This window comes from Cervus canadensis, chromosome 5 (assembly GCF_019320065.1).
Source record: "Cervus canadensis isolate Bull #8, Minnesota chromosome 5, ASM1932006v1, whole genome shotgun sequence".
NCBI lineage: Eukaryota > Metazoa > Chordata > Mammalia > Artiodactyla > Cervidae > Cervus > Cervus canadensis.
Window position 1 is genome coordinate 19,796,516 of NC_057390.1, and position 23,336 is coordinate 19,819,851.

Sequence of the window (23,336 nt, forward strand, 5' to 3'; positions counted from 1 at the left end):
TACTGCTGAGCCACTGGGGAAACCCAGATAGTAATTGCCATATAGAGACAATTACTCATAATTTATTTTAGTTTGTGATTTATCAAGTGTTATTAAATTTTTTGTGATGATGCAGACTTGATTTTTGTTGATGGGGAAAAAAAACTAGTATTTTCGTCCTCGGCAAAGACAGAAATAATGTTCATTTACTTTTTTTTTTTTTAATTTTAGAAACAAAACCTGAGAAATGCCTCATTCCATAAATAGAGAAATGATACTTGGCATTGTGGTGGGAACTGCTGGAATCAGCTTGCTGCTTTTGTGGTATCACAAGGTTCGTAAACCAAGGACAGCAGTGGATTTACCTAAATTTCTTTCTCTGGGTAATTCACTTGATTTGATGACTTTGCAAGATGAAATGCCTAGTGGCCAAGGAACAACAGCGATCTTTCAAGGAAGGCAGCTTCAGATACTGGAGAAGTTAAATGAATTACTGACAAATATGGAAGAACTCAAAGAGGAAATCAGAGTTCTTAAAGAAGCCATTCCAAAGCTGGAGGAGTATATACAAGGTGAACTTGGAGGGAAGGTAACTGTTCACAAAATAAGCCCTCAGCACAGAGCTAGAAAAAGAAGGCTTGCCACAGTTCAGAGTTCAGCAACCAGTAATAGTTCAGAGGAAGCGGAAAGTGAGGGAGGGTAAGTTTCTTTAAAATGTTTTCTATGTTAAATTGATTCTTTATTGCTATTATTTAGATATTTTCATTATACATTCCCAGTCACATATGCTGTTACTATTTAATAACAAGCCATAAAAAGGAGTGATTATTTTGGCTTATGTTATAATTAAAACCATATTCAATGGAGGTCAGTATTTTAGTTTAGAGCTCATTGACAAAGAGAATATAAGTAACTTACTAGTGCTGGTGGTGTCACATGAGTATGAGGAAGACAGTGATCGTTTGCCAAAACATGTAACCTATTTTTAAATGTGACCAGTCTCTGACCCCTTATGTAATTAAGAACTATCCAATAAGTGGTCTAATAAAACTTTCTGTGATCATAGAAATGATCTAAATCTGTCTGCCCAGTATGGTAGCCACAAGCCATGTGTAACTCTTAAGCACTTGAAATGTATCTTGTGCAGCTGAGGAACTAAAAAGTTTTAATCTCATTTTATTGTAATTAATTTAAAATTAAACAGCCACATGGCACCAGTGGCTACTGAATTGGGCAGTATAGACCTAAAAAGAGTTGAGAACGTACAAGTGACTCAGTTCCATCCTTGCATGGGACAGTTCATTGGATTCTAAAGTCAAGGCATGAATAATATCCTTGGGGGGAAAACAAATGATTTATGAAAAAAAGGAATTGTCCCTGACTAGTGTTTCTAAGACTCTTGAGAGTCCCTTGGACTGCAAGAAGATCCAACCAGTCCATCCGAAAGGAGATCAGTCCTGGGTGTTCATTGGAAGGACTGATGCTGAAGCTGACACTCCAGTACTTGGGCCACCTCATGCGAAGAGTTGACTCATTTGAAAAGGCCCTGATGCTGGGAGGGATTGGGGGCAGGAGGAGAAGGGGGTGACAGAGGATGAAATGGCTGGATGGCATCACCGACTCGATGGAGGTGAGTTTGGGTGGACTCCGGGAGTTGGTGATGGACTGGGAGTCCTGGCGTGCTGTGATTCATGGGGTCGCAAAGAGTCAGACACGACTGAGTGACTGAACTGACTGACTGACTGACTGAGTGTTTCTAAGGAGTAAAATAGGGAAGTAAGTAAAGATGCACTAGTGAATGTAACATAGCCTGAAATTCATTAGGGCAAGGATCCTATGTTTTCATCATGGTATTCCTAACACCTGTTTTTGTGCCTACCACCATGTGTATGTGCTAAGTCACTTCAGTCATGTCTGACTCTGTGACCCTATGGACTACAGCCCATCAGGCTCCTCTGTCCTTTGGATTCTCCAGGCAAGAATACTGGAATGGATTACCATTCTCTTCTCCAGGGAATCTTCCCAACCCAGGAATCGAACCCTCCATCTTCTGAGGCTCCTGTATTACAGGCAGATGCTTTATTGCTGAGCCACTGGAAAAGCTGAGTAGATGACAATAACTATTACTTAAATTAATAGACGATCTGCTGAATATAGAATTGGGAGGAGGAGGAGGGATCTAGAGAAAGGAAACAAGGAGAAGGGATTTAAAGGTGATTTCATACATGAAGAAATGTAAATGATTGATCAAGTCTTTTGAGATCAATACTTGTTGTTGTTCAGTCCCTGAGTCGTATCTGACTCTTTGTGACTGGACTGCAATACGCCAGGCTGTCAATCTTTTACTTGTATTGCTCTATCAAATCATGGGTTTAAAATAATTATTTAGTTTTCTGCTGTCATCCTGAGTGGTAGCTGCTGAAATGAGCAAGTTCACGAAACCCGGGAACGCGATGCTGGCCCTGGCCAGTCACTACGAAGGACACAAAGTGGTCACCGTGAAGAACATTGGTGACGGCAGCTCAGACACACCCCACAGACATGCTCTGCTGGCTGGAACTAATCGCTCTCCCTGCAAAGTGACAGCTGCCTCGGCCAAGAAGAAAATCGCCAAGAGGTCAAAGATCAAGTCTTTCGTGAAAGTTTATCATTATAATCACCTCAGGCCCACAACGTACTCTGTGGGTATCCCCTTGGACGAAACTGTTGGCAACAAGGATATCTTCAGAGACCCTGCTATCAAATGCAAAGCCTGATGAGAGGCCAAGGTCAAGTTCAAGGCTAGATCCAAGACCAGCAAGAACAAATCGTTTTCCCAGAAGCTTCAGTTTTGTCTGGCTTCTTCAGTCATTAAATCCCACCCCACCCCAGGCCAAAAAAAAGGTATTATTTGTATCACAGTGTTATATAAAGCTTTAGAAACCTCCCTTTCAAAAATTAGATTTTATTTCAGTTTAGGTTAAAGTAATACCCCATAATAAAATTCATTGTTTGTCCATTTCATTTGGGCTTTAAGAGACTACATGGGCCATACAGCCTTGCTCACTTAATAGAATTATCTAGTTTTTAAACTCATGTATTCTAGAAGAACCATTTGTTCTTGCTGGTCTTACACTGCCCTAAAAGTCCTCTGTGCTCTGCCAGTTTATCCCTCTTTCCCCTTTAACCCCTGGCAACCTCTGATCTTTATACTTTCTCTACTGTTTTGCCTTTTCTAGAATGTCATATTGTTGCAATCATACAGTATGTAGTCAGTTTGACTTCTTTTACTTAGTAATATGTATTTAAGTTTCCTCTATACTTTTTCATAGTGCATTAATAGCACATTTCTTTTTAGCACTGAATAATGTTCCATTGTCTGGATATACCGCAATTTATCCATTCGCCCACAGAAAGACATCTTGGTTGCATCCAAGTTTGAGTAATTATGAAAACTGCTGCAATAACCATTCATGTACAGGTTTCTGAGTAGACATAAATTTTCATCTCGTTTGGGGAAATACCAAGGAGCATGATTGCTAGATTGTATGGTAAGTATATGTTTAGTTATGTTGAAAGCCTCCAGTTGTGTTCCAAAGTGGCTCTACCATTTTGGATTCCCATAAGCAATGAATTCCTGCTGCTCTACATCCTCACAAGCATTTGGTGTTGTCAGGGTTCTGGATTTTGACCATTCTAATAGGTATGTAGTAACATTACATTGTTGTTTTAGTTTATATTTCTCTAATGAAATATCATGTGGAACATCATTTCATATGCTTATTTACCATTTGTGCATCTTTGGTGAGGTATCTGTTAAGGTCTTTGGCCCATTTTTAAATGAGACTGTTCATTTTTATATTGCTGAGTTTTAAGAGGTCATTGTATATTTTGGATAACAGCCCCTTTTCAAGGGAAATAGTCTTTGCAAGTATTTTGCAAATACTTTCTCTTAGCCTGTAGCTTCTCATTCTCTTGACATTATCTTTCTCAGAGCAGAAGCTTATCAGTTATTTCTTTCATGGATCATGCCTTTGGTATTGTATTTAAAAAGTCATTGCCAAATTTATCTAGGTTTTCTCCCATGTTATCTTCCAGGAGCTTCATAGTTTTACATTTTATGTTTAAGTTTGTGGCCCACTTTGAGTTCATTTTTGTGACGGGTGTAAGGTTCGTGTGGCCTCTGTCTCCAGGCCATTCTCTGGTTTGTGATGAGAAACTGAAGAATGAGGCAGTGTCTCCCTCTCAGACTAACAGCAGATTGAACAGATTTGGTTACTGCTTGCTCTGAAAGTGGGGGATTCCCTGAGCGTGGTGGTGCCTTCTTTGAAAGGCAGCTCACTTGATATTAAGAGTCTCTGGGCTCTCCGCATTGCCCTTGTGGGTCCTGAGGTCAAGGAGAACCAACATAAATAAGCGGGTGATCACATTGCGTAATTTGCTGTGAGTAACAAAGTCCTCTGTCTCTTATGCAAGAATCGTGAGTCTCCTGCCAGCAACCATGAAACAGGAACAGATTAATTCATTTGAATGTTGGGTAAAATTGGGTTATAAACTGACAGTGGTATGGTGAGAATTAGAGAGATTTGAAAAGGATTTATTCAAGGGTTTCCCAAAGAAGGTTGTTAGAAAGGGAACAAAAGCAAGATGTAGTATTACAGTAAACAGGATATGGAGAAGCTTGTTGAGGGAGTGTTTTATGTCATAGGTGGAAAAGGAACAGGATAGTATTCTAATAGTTTTGTTAATCTTGCCTTTAAATGGGTTACAATATAACAGCAAATCTCCATAATCTGTGCATGTGGTCCATGTAATCAGATGCCATGCTTTATTGCCAAGATAAATTTAGCTTTCAAGTTAGAATACACATTCCACAGTCACATGAATTGCAGTTTTTCAGAAAGATGAGCCATAGAACAATTTTATTTTAAACTGACGTCATTAGATTCTAGAATCTGCTATCATCATATTCTGTGTTATTGCCATGTTAATTCTATATGCAGCTTAAGCATTCAGCATCTAACCTCTTCCACCTACACAGGACATTTTTATGGCTAAGGATGATGGCTTAGAAAGGAAGGGAAAGCTTTGCTTTGTATTAAATTCAATATGGGAAAATGCTTAAGGTAAGCCTTTAAAAAGAAAACAAAACACATCTTCATATGTTTCATGTGCTAAAGAACATTGAAATATTCATAAACCAAGCTTTAATGCTTCCTTTAGTTTCCCACAGTGACTGAATATCTGGATATTTATCTGAAATATTCTCTCCAGAGAGGTTCTGCTTTATCTATGATTAATATTTTAAAATAGCATTAGCCAGTGGGGTATAAGTTTATTGTGCTTATCAACTCCTTCAAATCTGTTAGTTCAGTAGTCTCAAACAGATATTATGACTTAATTATTTTCAGAACAGGAAGTTCTCCGTTTGCCTACAGGGAACCCTTTTGCTGTGGTGCCCTCTATTATGTTTTTCCCTGACCTTTCTTTCTGCCTACCACCCTGAGTCTTTCCATTTATCTTCCCAAGGTTTAGTAGAGTGGGCAGGTACCGTGTAAGTAGTTAGAAATAATCTTTTAGACTTAGGCATTCTTTGAGGGTACATCTGGGTAACCATCAACTTCACCTGTCTTAATTTCTTATTCCCTGTTTCCATATTGATAAGGTAGCTATTATTCTTCAGGACGCTTGGCAGGTTTCCACCTGTGTTCCCTGTTCTTTTTTCCTCATTTGACACTTTTCTCACTCCAGTTGCTGCAAAGAGGACCAGAACTGCCAACCAAAATGTCCTGCAGATCAACTTACTTCAGACCTCCTGCATCGTGGAGCCTCTTCTGTTATTCAACCAACAAAATTTCTTGATTTTAAAGCAGCTCGTCCTTCTCCGATGCTTAAAGGCATTTCACGTAAAAGAAGTAAAATTTCCTCGTCTTCATCAAATATGCCTTTTTACCCAGATTTCCTTGAAAGAAGACGTTCTTTATTTCCTAAATTTCAGAAAAGCAGTATGTCCTTTCATTCTGTACAAAGTAGAGCTAACTTTGATTCTGAAGAAAAAAGAAGCTTCAGTGATTTAAAGTCGCCCTCAGAACACTTTCGCTTTAGATCCAGAAGTATTTTCTGTACCCCGAAACTAAGCATAATTTCCTGTTATGAGAATGCTAGTACTTTTGATGCAAGTAGTTCATGCATATTTAATCCAAATGAAGTTGAAATCATTTCTAAAAACTCGAATATTACTGGTGCTGAAAAATATATACACTCTTATCCTCCTGAATGTAACACTACCTATTTTATGAATTCTAAATCAAAAATGAATTCCTCTGCCGGTTGGGACACTGTTGCTACCTTGCATCAAAGCAAAACAACCATGCTTACTCTTCCAAGTATTATTTCCTACTCCTCTGAACAACGTGGAGTTGACAATGATATTCAAGAAAGAGACCAGTTAAGGAGCAATTCTGTTTATCCCACTTCTCAAAGTCACAGTAGAAACACTTTTCCAGCTATGGTTCAACAGCATCCCTCTCAAAGTGTAACTTGCCCTGTTCTCAATAACGTTGAATTTACTTCATTTTATAAAAATGCTAGTGGCTTTGCACTACCTCAAAATGAAGTTACCTCAGATCCCTTTGAAGACGAAAACAATGCTCTCTCATTTAAAGATGAAGACAAATCTTCACTTAATGAAATTCCTAAAATAAGGTCACCTTAGACTTTACCCTCTCTTGGAAGGGCGGCTCAAACCAGATGCTCTCCCTGCAGGCAGAGTATATAGGCTGTAGAAATCACTGCTTGGCTTTCAAGAAGTCTCCCTTGCTAAGCTTCCCTGCACTTTCTGAAAAAGATTTCTACATTGCAGTCTAAATTTAACGTTATTTTCTGTATTTTTTAAAGATAGTTTATTAACATTGGAATATGGAAGTCAAAGATTATTCATCTGTTTCAGGCTTTTAACAGATTTACTGCTTACCGACTGCCTAGTCCCAAATTTCTGAGTTACTGTTGTAATGCTTTTGTGGTCTGAAAATAACATCAAGTTTTGATAAATAGGTCTTCTAAATGTATTACATTCTTAGAGAGTTTAACATCTTCTTTTATTCTACTTTAGTCATTAAAATAGTATTCCTATATAATCTATATATCTATATTAGTTTACTAATTCCTATTTATATCGGCCTTCCTAGCCCTATTTCTCATGCTAGACATCCCACTGATAGACAGTGTTTTTATACTACACAAGGATCAAATCATAAATAAAAACATACTGTCAGAAATAGAATATATTGAAACCAGATATTTTAATTAAATAGTTTTAATACACATTTGTGTATGTATATGAGAATTCAGAAAACTCTGAAATCAGAGATTTTTATGACTATTTTTTAAAGTGAAAATTTTTAGATTTTTTTCCAAAATTTTTATTTTTAAAAAAATTTTAATAAAATTTTTATTTTAAAACATGTCTCCAAAATTTTATTTTTGAAGTGAATATTTAGTTTTTTCCATTCTATTAATAAAGTTTATAAATATGTTTATCAGAATAACAAATGGAAAGTCATATAAGAATTAAAAATATGTAGAAAATAATTGTTTTTTGTAGAGGGAACAAATTTGAATTATTTTCAATTATTTGTTATAATAAAATGCCCCCTAAGTTAATATCATTTGTACTAAGATAATTTTACTCTCGTTTTTTTCCTTTTAATGTATCATACTTTTTTTCTATTTTAATTTTTTTGTTGTGTGAAATGCACACAACAAAATTCATTATTGCAGCCATTTTTAAGTTTGGTGGCATTAAATATATTCATACTGTTGTGCAACCATCATTATCTATCATGTTGCAAAAGTGAAATTCTATACCTATTAAGCAATAGCTCCCCAATCCTCTCTTCCCCTAGCCTCTTGACAGCTGCTATTCTACTTTCTGTCTTTGTAAATTTGATTCCTCTAGGTACCTCCTATAAGTGGAGTTATACAATATTTCTCTTTTTGTGATTGGCTTATTTCAATTAGCATAATGTTCTCAAGTTTCATCCATATTGTAGCATGTGTCAGTATTTCCTTTTTTAAGGCTGATAGTATTCCATTGTATGTATATATCACATTTTGCTTATTCACTGTCTGTTGATGCTTACTTTGATTGCTTCTACCTTTTGAATAATGAATAATGCTGCTATGAACATGGGTGTATAAATATCTCCTCCAGGCCCTACTTTCAGTTCTTTTGATTTACACCTAGAAATGGAATTACTAGATCATATAATAAATCTATTTTAATTTTTTTGAAGAACTTCCACTTTCTTCCATAGTAACTGCACCATTTTATATTTCTCTAAGAATGCAAAATGACTCAAGTTTCTTCACATCCCTGTCAATACTTGTTATTTTGGTTTTTTGATAATAACTATCCTAATGAGGGTGAGGTGGTATCTCTTTATAGTTTTGATTTGCATTTTATCCCATTGTGTGGTTTGCCTTTCACTGTTGATTGTGTCCTTTGACACATTTTGAAGTTGTTTATCTATTTTTTATTTTGTTTGTGCTTTTGATGTCATATCCAGAAATCATTGCCAAATACAATGCCATGAAGCTTTTCCTCTATGTTTTCTCTTAAGAGTTTTATATTTTTATGTTGCTGTCTATTTCTTGCTTCAGTTATGCTAGTGTTTGCTTCATATATTTAGAAGCTCTAATGTTTATTACATATATGTTTATTATTGTTATATATGCTTGTTAAATTGAATCTTTTATAATTATAAAATGTTCTTCTTTGTCTCATAAGTTTTAGACTTAGTTGATTTTATCTGATATTAACATAGCCACCCCTGTTCTCTTTTGAATATTATTTTACATTGAATATCTTTTTTCATCCTTCTTCTTTCTACCTATATGTGTCCTCAGTTCTAAAGTGAGTCTTTTATAGACTCCAGTTAATCCTGATTTTTCATCCATACTACCAGCCTGAGTCTTTTGATTGGAGAATTTAATCCATTTACATTTAAAGTAATCCCTAGTAGTTGCTTTTTTGTTATTTGTTTTTCATATGTCTTATACCCTATTGTCCTTCATTCCCCCCCGACTCCATTCCTTTGTGTTGACTTAACTTTTTTATAGTGATACATTTTTTATTCCTTTCTCATTTACTTTTGCATATATTCTATAGATATTTTTGTGTGTTTAGCATGGGCATTGTGAATAACATCCTAAAGTAATAGCAATCTATTTTAAACTGATACCACCTTAACTTCAACTGTATATAAAAGCTTTCTCCTTTACATCTTCACTCCCCCATTTATATTATTGATATCACAAATTACATCTATATAGTTGTATAGCTGTTAGCTAGATTTATCATTATTTTTATACTTTTCTTTTTTATAATAATACTTTTTCTCTTTTAAATACTGTAAAAGAATAAAAATGGAGTTATGAACCAGAATTACAATAATGTTAATTTTTATATTTAACAACATATTTATTTACCTTTACCAGAAAACTGTGTTTTCACATGACTTCAAGTTAATACTGCCTAATATCCTTTGTTTCAACTTGACGAACTCCCTTTACCTTTTCTTGTAAGGCAGATCTAGAGGTAATGAACATCCTCATTTTTTTGTTTATTTGGGAATGCCTTAATTTCTCTATCATGTTTTCAAGAACAGTTTTCCTTTAAGAGGATATATACTTCTTGGCTGATAGTTTTTTCTTTCAGCACTTTAAATATATCATCCTGCTGCCTTTAGGTCTACAAGATTTCCTCTGAGAAACCTGGTGGTAATTTTATTGAGGATCACTTTTTTTGGTAATGATTTGCTTTTCTTTTGCTGATTTCAAGAATTTTATGATTTGTCTTAATGTCCTTCAGTTTGAGTATGTGTCTTGGTGTGAATCTCTTTGAGTTCATCCTATTTGGAGTTAATCAAACTTCTTGTGTTTCTTTATCCATGTCTTTCCTCAAATTTGGGGGTTTTTTGGCTGTTATTGTTCAAAATAAGCTCTCTGCATCTTTTCTTCTCCTTCTCTGACTCTTATTATATATATATTGGCCTGATTTATGATATTCCATAAAGTCTCTTAGGCTCTAATCACTTTTCTTCATTCTTTTTTTCTTTTGACTCTTCAGACTCAATAGTTTTAAGTGTTTCGTCTTCAAATTTGCTGCTTCTTTCTTCTGCTTGTTCAAGTATTTTCTTGATCTTTTCTAGTGGATTTCTCTACTTACTGCTTTTTATGTTCCAGAATTTCTGTTGGTCTTCTTTTTAATAACTTCTAGCTCTTTGTTTTTATTCTCTTTTTGTTCATATACTTCCCCAATTTCCTTTTGTTCTTTCTTCATTTTTTTCCTTTAACTCTTTGAGCATATTTAAGGCTGTTGTTTTAAAAATTGTTGTCTCAATAAGCACAAAGGCTGTATTTCTTTAGGGTCAGGTTCTGGAAATTTATTTTGTTCATTTGAAGGGCAGTCTTTCCCTGAACTTTGTATTCTTTGTGATCTTTTGTTGAAAATTATACATTTTGAAAAAATAGTCATCTATTCTAGATTTGCAGATTGGCTGTATACCGGGAAGACCCACTCATTAGCCCAATACAAAGGCTCATGGGCTTCTCAGGTCTTTCCTAGGCATTAGTTTTCTGTGGGCCTGAGTATGTGTTTTCCCCCAAATACATAACTATTTTAAAATATCTTTTCAATAAGAATCTCATTCTGTTCTTCTTGGCAGCTTAGGTGTCTTATAATATTCCTCTCCCCATAATCTCTTGTGCCCAGGCATCCATTAGTCTGTGGTCCCTCTGTAGCTTTCACATGTCACAGTGATTGCCACAGCCTTCACTGGCCTCTAATGTGATGCCCATATTATGCCTTCATTTCTGCCTGAATTCTAAGGAAAGCTAAACAGAAACTAGTTTTCTAGGAAGCCCTTCAACATGCCAGAGCATTGCAAACAAGATGCACTGACTTCCTTCTGTCCTAAGGGGGGAGGTGAGAATTGCATGACTTTTTCCCATCCATGCTGTGCCATACCAGGGAAGGGTAAAGCAAGGGTGAGTGAAAACACTGAAGTTTTCTGCCCTTTGAGTATGGATTTTTCTTGATGGCTGCAAATCCTTGAGTACTTTTTAGATCTCCCACCAAGCTGTTTCAATCTGTCTGTTGTTTGTTTCATGTTTGCATGGAGGGATGAGGGCCTGGAGTTTCCAGTTTATCATCTTGCTGACATCTGTCTCTCTTAGTATGTATCTTTAAAAAAAATTTGGGAGCAGTGAGGTGTGTGTGGGTAAGGTTAGGCAAAGGGAACTAAATCAGAATGCCTGATATGGAGAGAGGCCACAGTACTGAAGGCAGGCATGTTTTTGCATATTCTGATGCAACTCACTACTGATGTATTTCTATAAATACACTATTTTCACAGCAAATAATGTCATTTTCTGTTTAAATAATACAACTATGCCTGCAAATATGCTATTGTTGCTGTTAAAGCAAGGAGTCAATTGTGCAACAATGAAGAGATACATAAAATGGCACAATTCTTAGTCAAATTTGGAGCAGAAAATAAGCCAGAAAAGTCCTATTAGAAGGTGAATATTTGTAAGTAAATTTGACATTTGAGGGCAGACTTTTTCCAGACCTGTTGAAAGAGTGTTACAAGATTGTTAGACATTAGATAACTTATGAAATGCATTTTTTTTTTTTTGGCCCCCAGTAGAAATCTAAGCTCTAACACAAAGTCAGTATGTGTGTTGTGTATTTTCCCAGGCATATTTATTTCCCAGGCCCTATTTTTAAAATTTGCTTTTAAAACTTTCTCATAATTTTTAATAATGCCCAATTATAAGTAGATGATTCCTGTTCACAGTAGGAAAACAATTTTTTTGCCCTTGAGTGGGGTTTTTTTAATGTGGAGAAGAGACTAGGCTAGTTGTTTTCTTCTTAGTTTTTCTGGCCAGTTTGTCTATTGTCATGCCAATACCGCACTGATTTACCATTGCTTTATTCTCTATATTATAGTCCTGATATCTGTTCTTTAAAATTGTGTTGGCTCTTCTTATTTTTTTCTCTTTAAAAAAAATTTTTTGAGGTACAGTTAATTTACAATTTTGTGGTTGTTTCAAGTGTACAGTAAAACGATTTTTTGCTGTAGAGTTTTCTCTGGATATATGCTCAAGAATGGGATTTCAGGATGATATGGTAACTCAATATTTAGTTTTATAAGGAACTTCCATACTGTTCTCTATAGTGGCTGCACAAATTTGCATTCCCACCAACAGTGTAGTCTCTCTAGTGAAGTCGCTCAGTCGTGTCTGACTTGTTGCAACCCCATGGACTGTGGCCTACTAGGCTCCTCCGTCCATGGGATTTTCCAGGCAGGAGTAATGGAGTGGGTTGCCATTTCCTTCTCCAGGAGATCTTCCCAACCCAGTGATTGAACCTGGGTCTCCCACATTGCAGGCAGACACTTGACCCTCTAAGCCACCAGGGAAGTCTCCACCAACAGTGTAGGAGGATTTATTTTTCTCCATACCATCTCCAGCATTTATTACTTGTAGACTCTTTAATGATAGCTATTCTGACTGGTGTAAGGTGATATCACATTGTAGTTTTGATTTGCATTTCTCTAATAATTAGTGATATTGAGCATTTTTTCATGTGCCTGTTGTGACCTGTATATCTTCTTTGGAGAAATGTCTAGTTAGGTCTTCTGCCCATTTTTTGTTTTATTTTTTTTTTATGTTAAGCTGAGTGAGCTATTTGTATATTTTGGAAATTAATCCCCTGTCAGTAGCACTGCTTGCAAATATTTTCTCGCAGTCCATCCGTTGTCTTTTCATTTTTCTTTATCGTTTCCTTTGATGTGCAAATGCTTTCAAGTTTAATTAGGTTCTATTTGTTTATTTTTGTTTTTATTTCCATTACTTTAGAGATACATCCTCCCAAAAAATATTGCTGCAATTTATGTCAAAGAGTGTTCTGCCTATGTTTTCTTTTAGGAATTTTATAGTACCTGGTCTTACATTTAGGTCTTTAATCCATTATGAGTTAATTTTTGTATATGGTGTTAGAGAATGTTCTAACTTCATTCTTTTACGTGTAGCTGTCCAGTTTTCCTAGCATTGCTTCTTAAAGAGACTGGTTATTGTCCATTTTATCTTCTTGCCTCCATTGTAAGTTAATTGGCCATAAGTGCGTGGCTTATTTCTGGGCTTTCTGTTCTGTTCCATTGATTTATATGTCTATTTTTGTGCCAGTAACACACTGTTTTGATTACTGTAGCTTTGTAGTGTACTCTGAAGTCAGGACACCTGATCCCTCTAGCTTCATTGTTCTTTCTCAAGATTGGTTGAGCTATTGGGAGTTTTTTGTGTTTACATGCAAATTTTATAATTTTTTGTTCTAGTTCTGTAAAAAATGTCATTGGTAATTTGATTGAGATTGCATTGAATCTGTCTATTTCCTTGAGTAATAGTTTGGTTCTTTTTACACTTGTGCTTCCATATTAAGTTTAGAGTCAGGTAAGTTCTGTAGGAAAATACCATTGTGGTTTTGATTGGAATTATGTTAAAACTATAGGTTAATTTGGTACCATATGAAATTGGTTTAAAGTTAAGTTTTTCTGTCAGTGGATATGACATCTTTTCCCATCTATTTAAATATGTTTTAATGTTCTCTGGTGATATTTTATAATTTTCTATAGAAAAATCTTATAAACTTCTTGTGGAACTTTTTCCTGGATACTGTGTATTTTTCCTGTTGTAGTCCTATAGTATATAAAAGATATATTTTTTAAAATTACATTTTTTAACTTGTTCTATAGATATAGGAACCTGTGTGCTTAGTCACTCAGTTGTGTCTGATTCTTTACTATCCCATGGACTGTAGCCTGCCAGGCTCCTCTGTCCATGGGGATAATTGATCATGTATGTTAGTTTTATTTACTCATCTGTAAATTCTGTTAGATTTTCCTTCAATTTAAATACTGAATACTGTCTGTCTGTTTGAGCTGCTACAAGTACCATAGAATGGGTGGCTTATAAACAACAGAAATTTCTTTTTCACAGTTCTGGAGGCTGAGAAGCTCATGATCAGGGCTACAGCAGATTCAGTATCTGGTGAAAACCTACTTTCTGATTCACAGACAGCTTCTTGTGGTGTTCTTGCTGGATGAAGGGAGCTAGGTTTTCTTTTTATTGAATACTCTTCAAATAATACCAGTTCTGTTTCTTATTTCCCAATGCTTATATATTTTTTGTTTTTCTTTTAATATTGTGCTAACAGAACCTGCAGTACTCTGTTAAATAGAAGCAACAATATTGGATATCCTTCTCTATTTCTGATTTTAAAGAGAATGCTTATAATGTTTCATCATTATATGTGAACAGTATCATGGTTTGGGGTTTATATTCTATTATAAGAAGTTCTGTTCCTTGTTTATGTGTTTGGTATTTCTTTTGTCTTGAAATGGAATTGAATTTATTGAAAAAAAAATTTGGTGACCACCATAAAGGTCATATAGTTTCCCTCATTTTATCTGTTATACTAGAGAAATTTTCTTTATCTGTCCTTGTAATTCATGAGATAAACTCAATTTGGTTATGATGCATTCTGTCACGTATGTTGAAATTTTTTGGCTGATATTCTGGAGGATTTTTGTGTCAAAATTTATATGTGAAATTGGCCTATAATTTTTATTTCTTATTTTACTATACTTATTTGGTTTTGGCACTAGTTTTACTAGCTTCATAAAATGACTTAAATAATGTTTCCTCTTTTTTAATTCCTTAGAATTTGAGTAAATCTAATTCTTTGCATCTATTGATGGAGCTCTCTATATAGCTATTCTGTGTTTTCCCTCTCTCTTGCTATTAGAATAGACATACAAGTTCTGATTTAATGGCTATAGAATATTCAATTTTTTCTTATAAAAATAGCATCTCTATTGAGATATTATTCATATAACATAAAATTCACCCTTCTAAAGTGTACTGTTTGGTGGGTTTTAGTTTAAATAATAGTGTCTGATATTAAACTAGTTACTTTCTTTTGGTTATTATTTTCTTACTGTATCTCAGGTGCATAGAATTGTACTAAAAACTGTGTTTAGCTTATTCAAACTCTGATTAATGGTCCATGCATATGCCACTTTAACTCATTTATTTAGTTTGCTATTATAAACAGTGTAATAAACATCTGTGAAACCACCTGCTAAAGCAAGACTGATTTGAAATGCCATATCTGTCTTGTAGCACACTTTTCATTTGCGTATGAGTTTGTTTCTTTACTCTTCTGTTTTCAGTTACTCATCCATCCTTTTACCAGCTGCCATCTGTCTTTAATTATTGTAGCTGCAAGATAGGTCTAATATCTGGTGAGGTAAGTCTTTTCTCCCTGCTCTCTTTCTTAATGGTGCTTTGACTATTCTAGGCTGTTTACCTTTTCTTGTAACTTTTAGAATCATTTCATTAAATTGTATGAAATTTCTTCTTAGGTTTATAAAATTCGAGTTACACTGAATCTGTAATCTAGAGAGAATTCATTCATTTACAATATCAGTTGTTTGTAGCCATGAACATGATATATTTTTTCATGAATTTAGGTTCTTTTATAAACAGTTTTTAATATATCTTTTATCATCTTCTCCATAGAATTGTTACATGTTTTATTAAGTTTATTCCTGGGTGTCTGACATTCTCTGTGATCATCATAAGTGAAATATTTTATTTAATTTTGTTTTTTAGGCTTTTTGCTGCTAATATATTAGAAATGAAACTGACTCGTATTTTAGTATTATATGCAGCCAACTTGCTAAACTCTGTTACTCCCACAATTTGTAGGTTTCTTAATGTGCACTATGTAGGTAACCATAGCATCTGCCATAATATGAAGATTATGTTTGAATAAGGGTGTGAAACAGGTGAGGAGGTAAATTAACATAGATACTCAGTAGAGAACATACCAGGCAGAAAGACCAGCAAACACAAAGATAATAAAGCAGGAAGGAAGCCAGTGTTCCTGGAGTGCTGATCAAGTAGGAGAGTGATAGGAGATGAGGTCAGAGGTATTGGACTCAATTATAAAGGATCCTATAGGTAACTCTAAGGACTTAGCATTTTTACTATAATTTTGTCATCCATTGGAGGGTTTTGAGCAAAGGGTTACATGATCTGATTCAGCTTTTTAGAGGACCATTCTGGCTCCTATGTTGAGAATAAACTATAATGGTCAAGGACTAAAGCAGAGAGACATGATAGGAGGCCATTGCATTAATACAGGCAACCTGGTGTTGGTCTAGACCAGGGGAGTAGTGGGTAAAGGTGGGGAGAGGCAGTGGATCCGGGATGTATTTTGAAGACAGAAACAACAGACATTTCTGAATGTTGCTTAGGAGAGACAAAGAAGTCAAGGATGGTTCTAAATTTTTGGTTTGAGCAATTAGAAGAATGAAGTTGCCATTAATAATGTTGTTAAGTTGAGTATCATTTATACAGTGTCTTCTTTATAAGGACTTTGAAGGAAATTTATTTGAGTCAGCATTGAAAATAGGTGTACTTCTCTCAAGAACTTGCTTCCTTTCTCTTTGTTAGTATCTGTTGGAGACTGTGACTGCTTCAGCTATTAGAAGATGTAAAATCACATTTATGTGTGTTTTAGCAAGGGTATAGGTATCTAAAGTATATGTACTTTTTTATTGGCCTTATTCACATTTGACTTTGTTTTTATCTTTTCTCACCACTTCTAACTCATTCTCTTCTGTGTTATATATCCTTATATAGTTCCTTAAGATCTTTTTTAGAACAAGGCAGTGTGTGAATAAATGAAAATAAATTGTTGTATTATATGCCACCAAAAAGGAAATGTGGGAGGTAGCATGAATTTTTAACAACTAAGCTGAGGGTTAAAACATCATCTTGAACCACAAATTTATATATATATATATATATACACACACACATATATGTGTGTGTGTATGTGAATATATGTGTGTATATACATATGTATATATAAATACATGATATATATATATATATTTAATATATATATATACCTGACTGCCTCTGAGTTTAATATATATATATACCGACTGCCTCCAACTCTATATCATTCATTCAGCAATATCCAGCGAGTATCCATTATGTGTCAGGTGCTGTTCTAGGCACTTGATGACATCAGTTAATAAAACAAAGAATTGTTTTAAGGGTCATGTTGTGAGGGAGCATGCATTCTAGTGGGAGAGATCCTGACAAAAATAACACATGTAGTAGGTTAGTAGAATATACAGTGTATCAAAAGACAGTGTACTACAGAAAAAAAAAAAAAGTCAAGCATGATAAGGGAGATTGGTGAAGGAAATGCATGTAGGTTGGGAAATGGTGGTTGCAACATTAAATAAAGTGGTCTGGATGGGCTATATTGAGATGTCGATGTTCAACAGAGACTTGAAGGAGGTGAGGGTGTGAGTTATGGCTCAGATGGTAAAGAATCCGCCTGCAATGCTGGAGACCTGGGTTTGATCCCTGGGTTAGGAAGATTCCCTGGAGAAGGGCATGCTAACCCACTCCAGTATTCTTGCCTGGAGAATCCCCTTGGACAGAGGAGCCTGGTGGGCTACTGTCCATGGAGTTGCAAAGAGTTGGACTCAACTGAGCGACTAAGTGCAGCGGAGCATTGAAGGAAGAGCATCATCATCCCATCAGTGGAAACAGAAAGCAAAGGTCTTGATGTAGGAATGTCCTGGCTTGTTTAAGGAGTAGCTGGGCAGCCAGCATGCAATTGACTGAATGAGAAATGTTCTGGGAAACAAGGACAGAGAGTCGATTGAGGTGGGAAGCAAACCTCATCCAGTTTTGTAGATGGTTATTAGGAAATGTGCTTAGTCGCTCAGTCATGTCTGACTCCTTGTGACCCCACAGACTGTAGCCCGTCAGACTGCTCTGTCCATGGGGATTCTCCAGGCAAGAATACTGGGGTGGGTTGCCATGCCCTCCTCCAGGGATTAGTACATGAGCTTTCTCTGAGTGAAAGGAGGTACCATTGCAGGATTTCAAGCCTCAGAGTGGAATGATTTGACTTACATTTTGAAAGGATCTCTCTGGCCATTAGAGTATAACTTTCCAGAGAGTTGATGATTATTTCTGCAATTTTAGGTATGTTACAGCTAATACTGACACTGAAGAACAGAGTTTTCCAGTCCCTAAGGCATTTAACACTCATGTGAAGGAATTAAATTTAGATGCCCTTATTCAGATGGCTGATAATTTACGAGTGAATGAGTCCAGAAAAGTGGAGAGTTTTGAGCTGCTTTGTGACCACAAAGAAAAGGTAAGATATATGTGATAATAACCTGTTTGTATAGTTTTAATTTTTATTTAATCTACTCTTCCATTCATGTTATGACCACAGCAATTGTGTCACAGTTTACAAAAGCTAAATGACTGATGTAAATTTTTTTTATAATATTACTAAAATTTTTTTAAGTAAATAAAAAAGCTTATTCAAAAAACTAAGATCATGGCATCCAGTCCTATCCCTTCATGGCATATAGATGGGGAAAAAGTGGAAACAGTGACAGATTTTATTTTCTTGGGCTAAAAAATCACTGCAGATGGTGACTGTAGCCATGAAATTGAAAGACGCTTACTCCTTGGAAGAAAGGGTATGACAAACCTAGAAGCACATTAAAAAGTTGAGACATCACTTTGCTGACAAAAGTCCATATAGTCAAAGCTATAGTTTTTCCAGTAGTCATGTATAGATGTGAGAGTTGGGCTATAAAGAAAACTGAACATCCAGGAACTGATGCTTTCAAACTTGTGGTGCTGAAGAAAACTCTTGAGAGTCCCTTGAACAGCAAGGAGATCGAATCAGCCAATTCTAAAGTAAATCAACCCTGAGTATTCATTGGAAGGACTGATGCTGAAGCTGAAGCTCCAATATGTATTTTGGCCACCTGATGGGAAAAGCTGACTCATTGGAAAAAACCCTGATGTTGGAAAAGAGGGCAACAGAAGATGAGATGGTTGGATGGCATCATCGACACAATGGACATGAATTTGTTCAAACTCCTGGAGATAGTAGAGGACAGAGGAACCTGGCATGCTGCAGTCCCATGGAGTAGCAAAGGGTTGGACTCAATTTAGAGTCAGACACGACAACAACAATGAAGGGTTTATTAGGCTCAAAGGTCATAAAAATGAGAACCAGAGATCCCATTGATTATACGGATTGACATTGATTTTATCAATTTGATATATTTCTTAAATATTTTATAACAGATAAAGGACAAGATGTACTGCTTCTCAAGGGAGGAAAAGCTACACTTTAAGCTCACTATCTTTCGGTGATTAATATAACAGTCATTAGTATTTCACTGTATTTCTACCAGTAATCATTTTTCAGTGTTTCATGTTGTACTGAATTGACAAAGCTCATCCTTCCCCCCACCACCACCACCACCAAAGGGGAAAAAAGGATTTTGCAATGTCACAAAGATCTATAAATCTTCTTCTTTCCCATGAGAAATTTAAGGCTAACTTTTGAGGATTTAGAAACTCTAAACACATGAACTCGAAAGTTTTTAAATCTCTAGGGTTGTGTTTTAGGTAATTTAGGTTAAAAAAAAAAATGTGACTGCTCTTTTGAATATGTATAATCTCTAATAACTTACAGATATTATCTGAAATGCCCACTGAAGCATCATATTGATAGTAGATAAGTTAGAAAGGAGAGCAAGGAGAGGATACTACCACCCAGAGAGAATTTATAAATTCTAACACCTGTCAATTTTCTCTCCTTCATAGTGTAGAGCTGGTGTCTGCATAATATTCATTGGTTTTTAAGACCCAAATGTAACACTACATTAGATCACCGTGAATATAGCGATCTACATTTTTTATAGCCATGAATATTTGAATTTAAAGTGTGATATGCCCATGAATACAGTCATTTCTAAGTACCAGTTTACCTACCTAATTTTTTAAAACATTGCAGTAGTTTAGTCACATTACAAAGTTTATCTAATGGGCAGTTCTGTGTGTTCAGTTTAGAGATGAAATAGAGTTTATTTGGCGGTTTGCTCGTGCTTATGGAGATATGTATGAGCTATCTACAAATACACAAGAAAAGAAGCATTATGCTAATATTGGTAAGTATTTTGTGAATATTAATTATTCTCAGGTAGTAATCATTATTATAGTAAACCACGAATGAAATTTTAGATAACAGTATATGGTCTCTAAAAATATTTGAACATATTAGGATAGGCAACTGAAAAACTCAAATTCCATGCTTTCAAAATTTATAAAATCATAGAAAGATGATACATTAAGTGGTAATAATTTGAGAAGCAATAATAATAGTAGTCTTTCACCAAAATTAAAATAACTCTTCTTACTTCCTATAACATAGAACTCCAGGTGCCACAAAGAAATAACTACTCAGACTTTAATGTTTTTTCAAAATTTATCTCGGTAAAACAAGGTAAGCCTTGAGTTGACAATTGTTTAAGCAGAGTGATGAGTCCATGACTGTTCATTATTGCCATCCTGTTTTCTAAAGTAACAACAAAAGAATAACAGCCAGAATGCCAAATGATTTGACAAGATCAATACAGAGACAGGCAATTGTAATTCAGTGCACAGGTAATAAGTGCCTGGCAAAGAACCCAGGAGCCGGGAAATTGGAGACTGGAGTTGAAGGGCATGGGCACTCAGTGTGAAGGAGGAAGAGCTTGCTGACTCTTGCTCCTCATGACAGTATATTTGAACTTGTTACATTGAGGGAAGATTTGATCCCTGGAGAGTACAAAATTCTTTCCTAACCTGCTAACTGTGGTGTCCCATTTTTGCAGTACATCTGTTGAAGTCCTATGACTGATCACACTTGTCTTGCAAATCAAATATGAACCTTACATCTAAAAGAACATGTTTGTAACTTTCAGGATTAAGTGATGGACACAAATAGACCACAAAATAAAAAAACTTTTTTAAGGGAAATAGGTTTCTTTTCAGGCTGAAGCTGCATCAGTGAGGGAACAAAACCAGTATGTATACTATCTGGCTCCCTTTTATATTTTCAGAGCCATGGAATCGCCTCTATTTTAGGCTTATGGCAGTGCCCTCAAAGCTATTTTTGTTCACTTGGTAATGTAGGTAAGATGTTGATTTAGTTTTTAATGTTTATACATTAAAAATGTTTATGTTTTTCAAGCACTCGTTATCAAATTATTGACTCTTCTAATATATGCCCACAATGTAATATCAGTTGTTATTTTAAAAGACTGCTTTTTAATTTTTTCCAATTTATGTAGATTTATACACCGGGTAGTTCTCTTAATGGAGAGAGCTATAGAATACCACCTTAACAAATTAACAAATAGGAGAATGATTTTAGAATAAAAGATTTTTATTTATAAAGATTATCTAAACTGCTTATTTAGAAGAGCATTTTTCAGATCATTGGATCACATCATTGCTCTTCAAGCAAAAAAAAAAGAAATTAGAGCAGAGAAAAGGAGATTGTATAAAATAAAACAGCAGCTTTTTGAGAAAGATTTTGAGAATGTGGTTTAAACAAACCTCTATCCAGAAATTAACAGATTATTAAAAGTTATTCTAAAATGAAGTAAAATTATTTAGGGGAATTATTTATGCACTGAATGTGTTCACTGTTATGAATGGTTAGATAAGAGCTTCTCTGGGACACCTTCCCTTACCCCTTTAGATAGAGTTGCTGTCTCCATTCTCTGCTATGCTCTTTTTAACCTTGTATTTATCTTTACACATAATTGTTTTGTTTATATACCTGCTGCCTACTGAACAGTGAATTCTTGGAGATCAAGAATTGTGTTTTATTTGGCTTTTTATTCCCAGGGGCTCACATAATATGACATTTAGAAAGTACTCAATAAATGTTGGTTGAGTTAATTGTCTACTAATAATGATTGAATGACTTCTTTTGCATTTGGTTAAATCACTTAGTCCAGTGAGTCTACACTTGAATTTGCATCAGAACCACTATAGGCCAGTTAATGCAGATAGCTGTGTCTCAGAGGTTATGATCGAGTAAGTCTTCCATGTGGCCCCAAATTTGCTTTTATAACAAGATTCTAGGTAATGACTTTGGGTATTGGGACCATACTTTTGGAAACTAGTGGCTTAATTCAATAATTTACCCCCTACCAACTCACATGAAGGTACCAAGCTGTAAGTACATTTATCTTTCAGGAAAGACATTAGGTGAAAAAGCTATTACGAGAGCACCCAGGAATGGATATTGTCATCTGTGGTAAGTACACAGAATTTATGCAGCAAAAATTGTTCTTGTTCTCTTTATTCTCATGTATTTTTCAGTATGTATATTTTAAATGTTTTTAAGATAAACTTTCACTGACTATTTCATAACTGAATCTACCAAGTCCAATAACTTTGAATATGATAAATTCTAATTAAATTATATTTATATAAGATTTTGTTTGGAAACAAATGCTAAAATGATGCCATGTTTCTAAATGAAATGTAGGGAGAATGCTTCAAGAATAAAAGCACATCAGCTATTATACCTTGATGACAAGGTTTACACATTCCATAAGTGAAGGAAAAGCCATTTCTAGTATAAGAAAACTCAAACAAAGGAAATTTAATTAGTTAGATGGTTGTAGGTGGGTATCCTTGGGACAAAAAAATTATTCTTGAGACTATTGTTTTGTTTTGTATCCTTTGTGTATTTAGAATTATAAAACACAAGAAGAAGTAGATTGTTTTTAATTAGCACTTCATTTTACTCACAGTTGCATTTTTGCAACATTTCTCAGTTCCTTAATTATTTTTTCTCCCCAGCAATATAGGTATGTTAGGTGCTAGTAATACATTTATCTATGACCCTTCTCTCCGACCTAGGTTTTCAGAAATCCACACCTCTTTGGGATTATTTTATTATTCTGAGATGCTTTAGGCAAAATCTCTCTTAAAATGGCTTCTTTTCTGCAGGTCCATGTTTATTCTCCTGGAAATTCTCATTTCCTCCACCAATTCAAAATTGCAATCCATTTTCTCAAAGCAGACCTGTTTCTTTATATTGCCACCAGCAGGGGGAGCACCACTCACAAACTCTCATTTTAAAATTCCCTGGGCAGGAATCACATTTTTTATGTCCCCCAAACACTAAAGGACAAACTCTAAGGGACATGCCAAAATAAGAGCAAATCTTTTGAAGCTGCTATCACATGGCTTAAAATGAGATACAAGCCTACCCCGTTCCCTCTCCCATGAGAAGGTGGGACAAGACTCCCAAGTACCCTAGCAATTCTATTTGCAGAAATCTGCCCCCCTCTCTAGCTCTCTTCTGCTACAGAGAATTCTTTGCCTTCTCTTAGATAGCCTGG

At 35.2% G+C, this 23,336-nt stretch overlaps 3 protein-coding genes across 3 annotated transcripts in view; all 3 read left to right on the forward strand.

Moving 5' to 3' along the window:
* Positions 1-214: 214 nt before the first annotated feature.
* RMDN2 (regulator of microtubule dynamics 2) overlaps positions 215-23,336 on the forward strand; it is a 60,053-nt gene continuing 36,931 nt past the window's right edge. The window contains exons 1-4 of the mRNA XM_043468353.1: positions 215-678; positions 18,103-18,277; positions 19,997-20,099; positions 22,180-22,240. Coding sequence (XP_043324288.1) covers positions 227-678; positions 18,103-18,277; positions 19,997-20,099; positions 22,180-22,240 — 791 coding nt within the window. The 5' untranslated portion in view covers positions 215-226. The remainder of the gene's footprint in view (positions 679-18,102; positions 18,278-19,996; positions 20,100-22,179; positions 22,241-23,336) is intronic.
* Positions 2,003-5,712, forward strand: LOC122441576 (60S ribosomal protein L27-like). Its single transcript, XM_043468354.1, has one exon. The coding sequence runs from the start codon at positions 2,403-2,405 to the stop codon at positions 2,733-2,735; it is 333 nt and encodes a 110-aa protein (XP_043324289.1). The 5' UTR covers positions 2,003-2,402; the 3' UTR covers positions 2,736-5,712.
* On the forward strand, positions 3,588-7,222 carry LOC122441296. The gene is made up of 2 exons (XM_043467685.1): positions 3,588-3,661; positions 5,710-7,222. The coding sequence occupies exons 1-2, from the start codon at positions 3,588-3,590 to the stop codon at positions 6,671-6,673; spliced, it is 1,038 nt and encodes a 345-aa protein (XP_043323620.1). The 3' UTR covers positions 6,674-7,222.

Coding starts and splice junctions, on each gene's coding strand:
- LOC122441576 (XM_043468354.1), top strand. CDS start 2,403: ATGAGCAAGTTCACGAAACCCGGGAACGCGATGCTGGCCCTGGCCAGT.
- LOC122441296 (XM_043467685.1), top strand. CDS start 3,588: ATGAATTCCTGCTGCTCTACATCCTCACAAGCATTTGGTGTTGTCAGG. Junction 3,662..5,709: donor GATTTTGACCATTCTAATAG/GTATGTAGTAAC, acceptor TTCTCACTCCAG/TTGCTGCAAAGAGGACCAGA.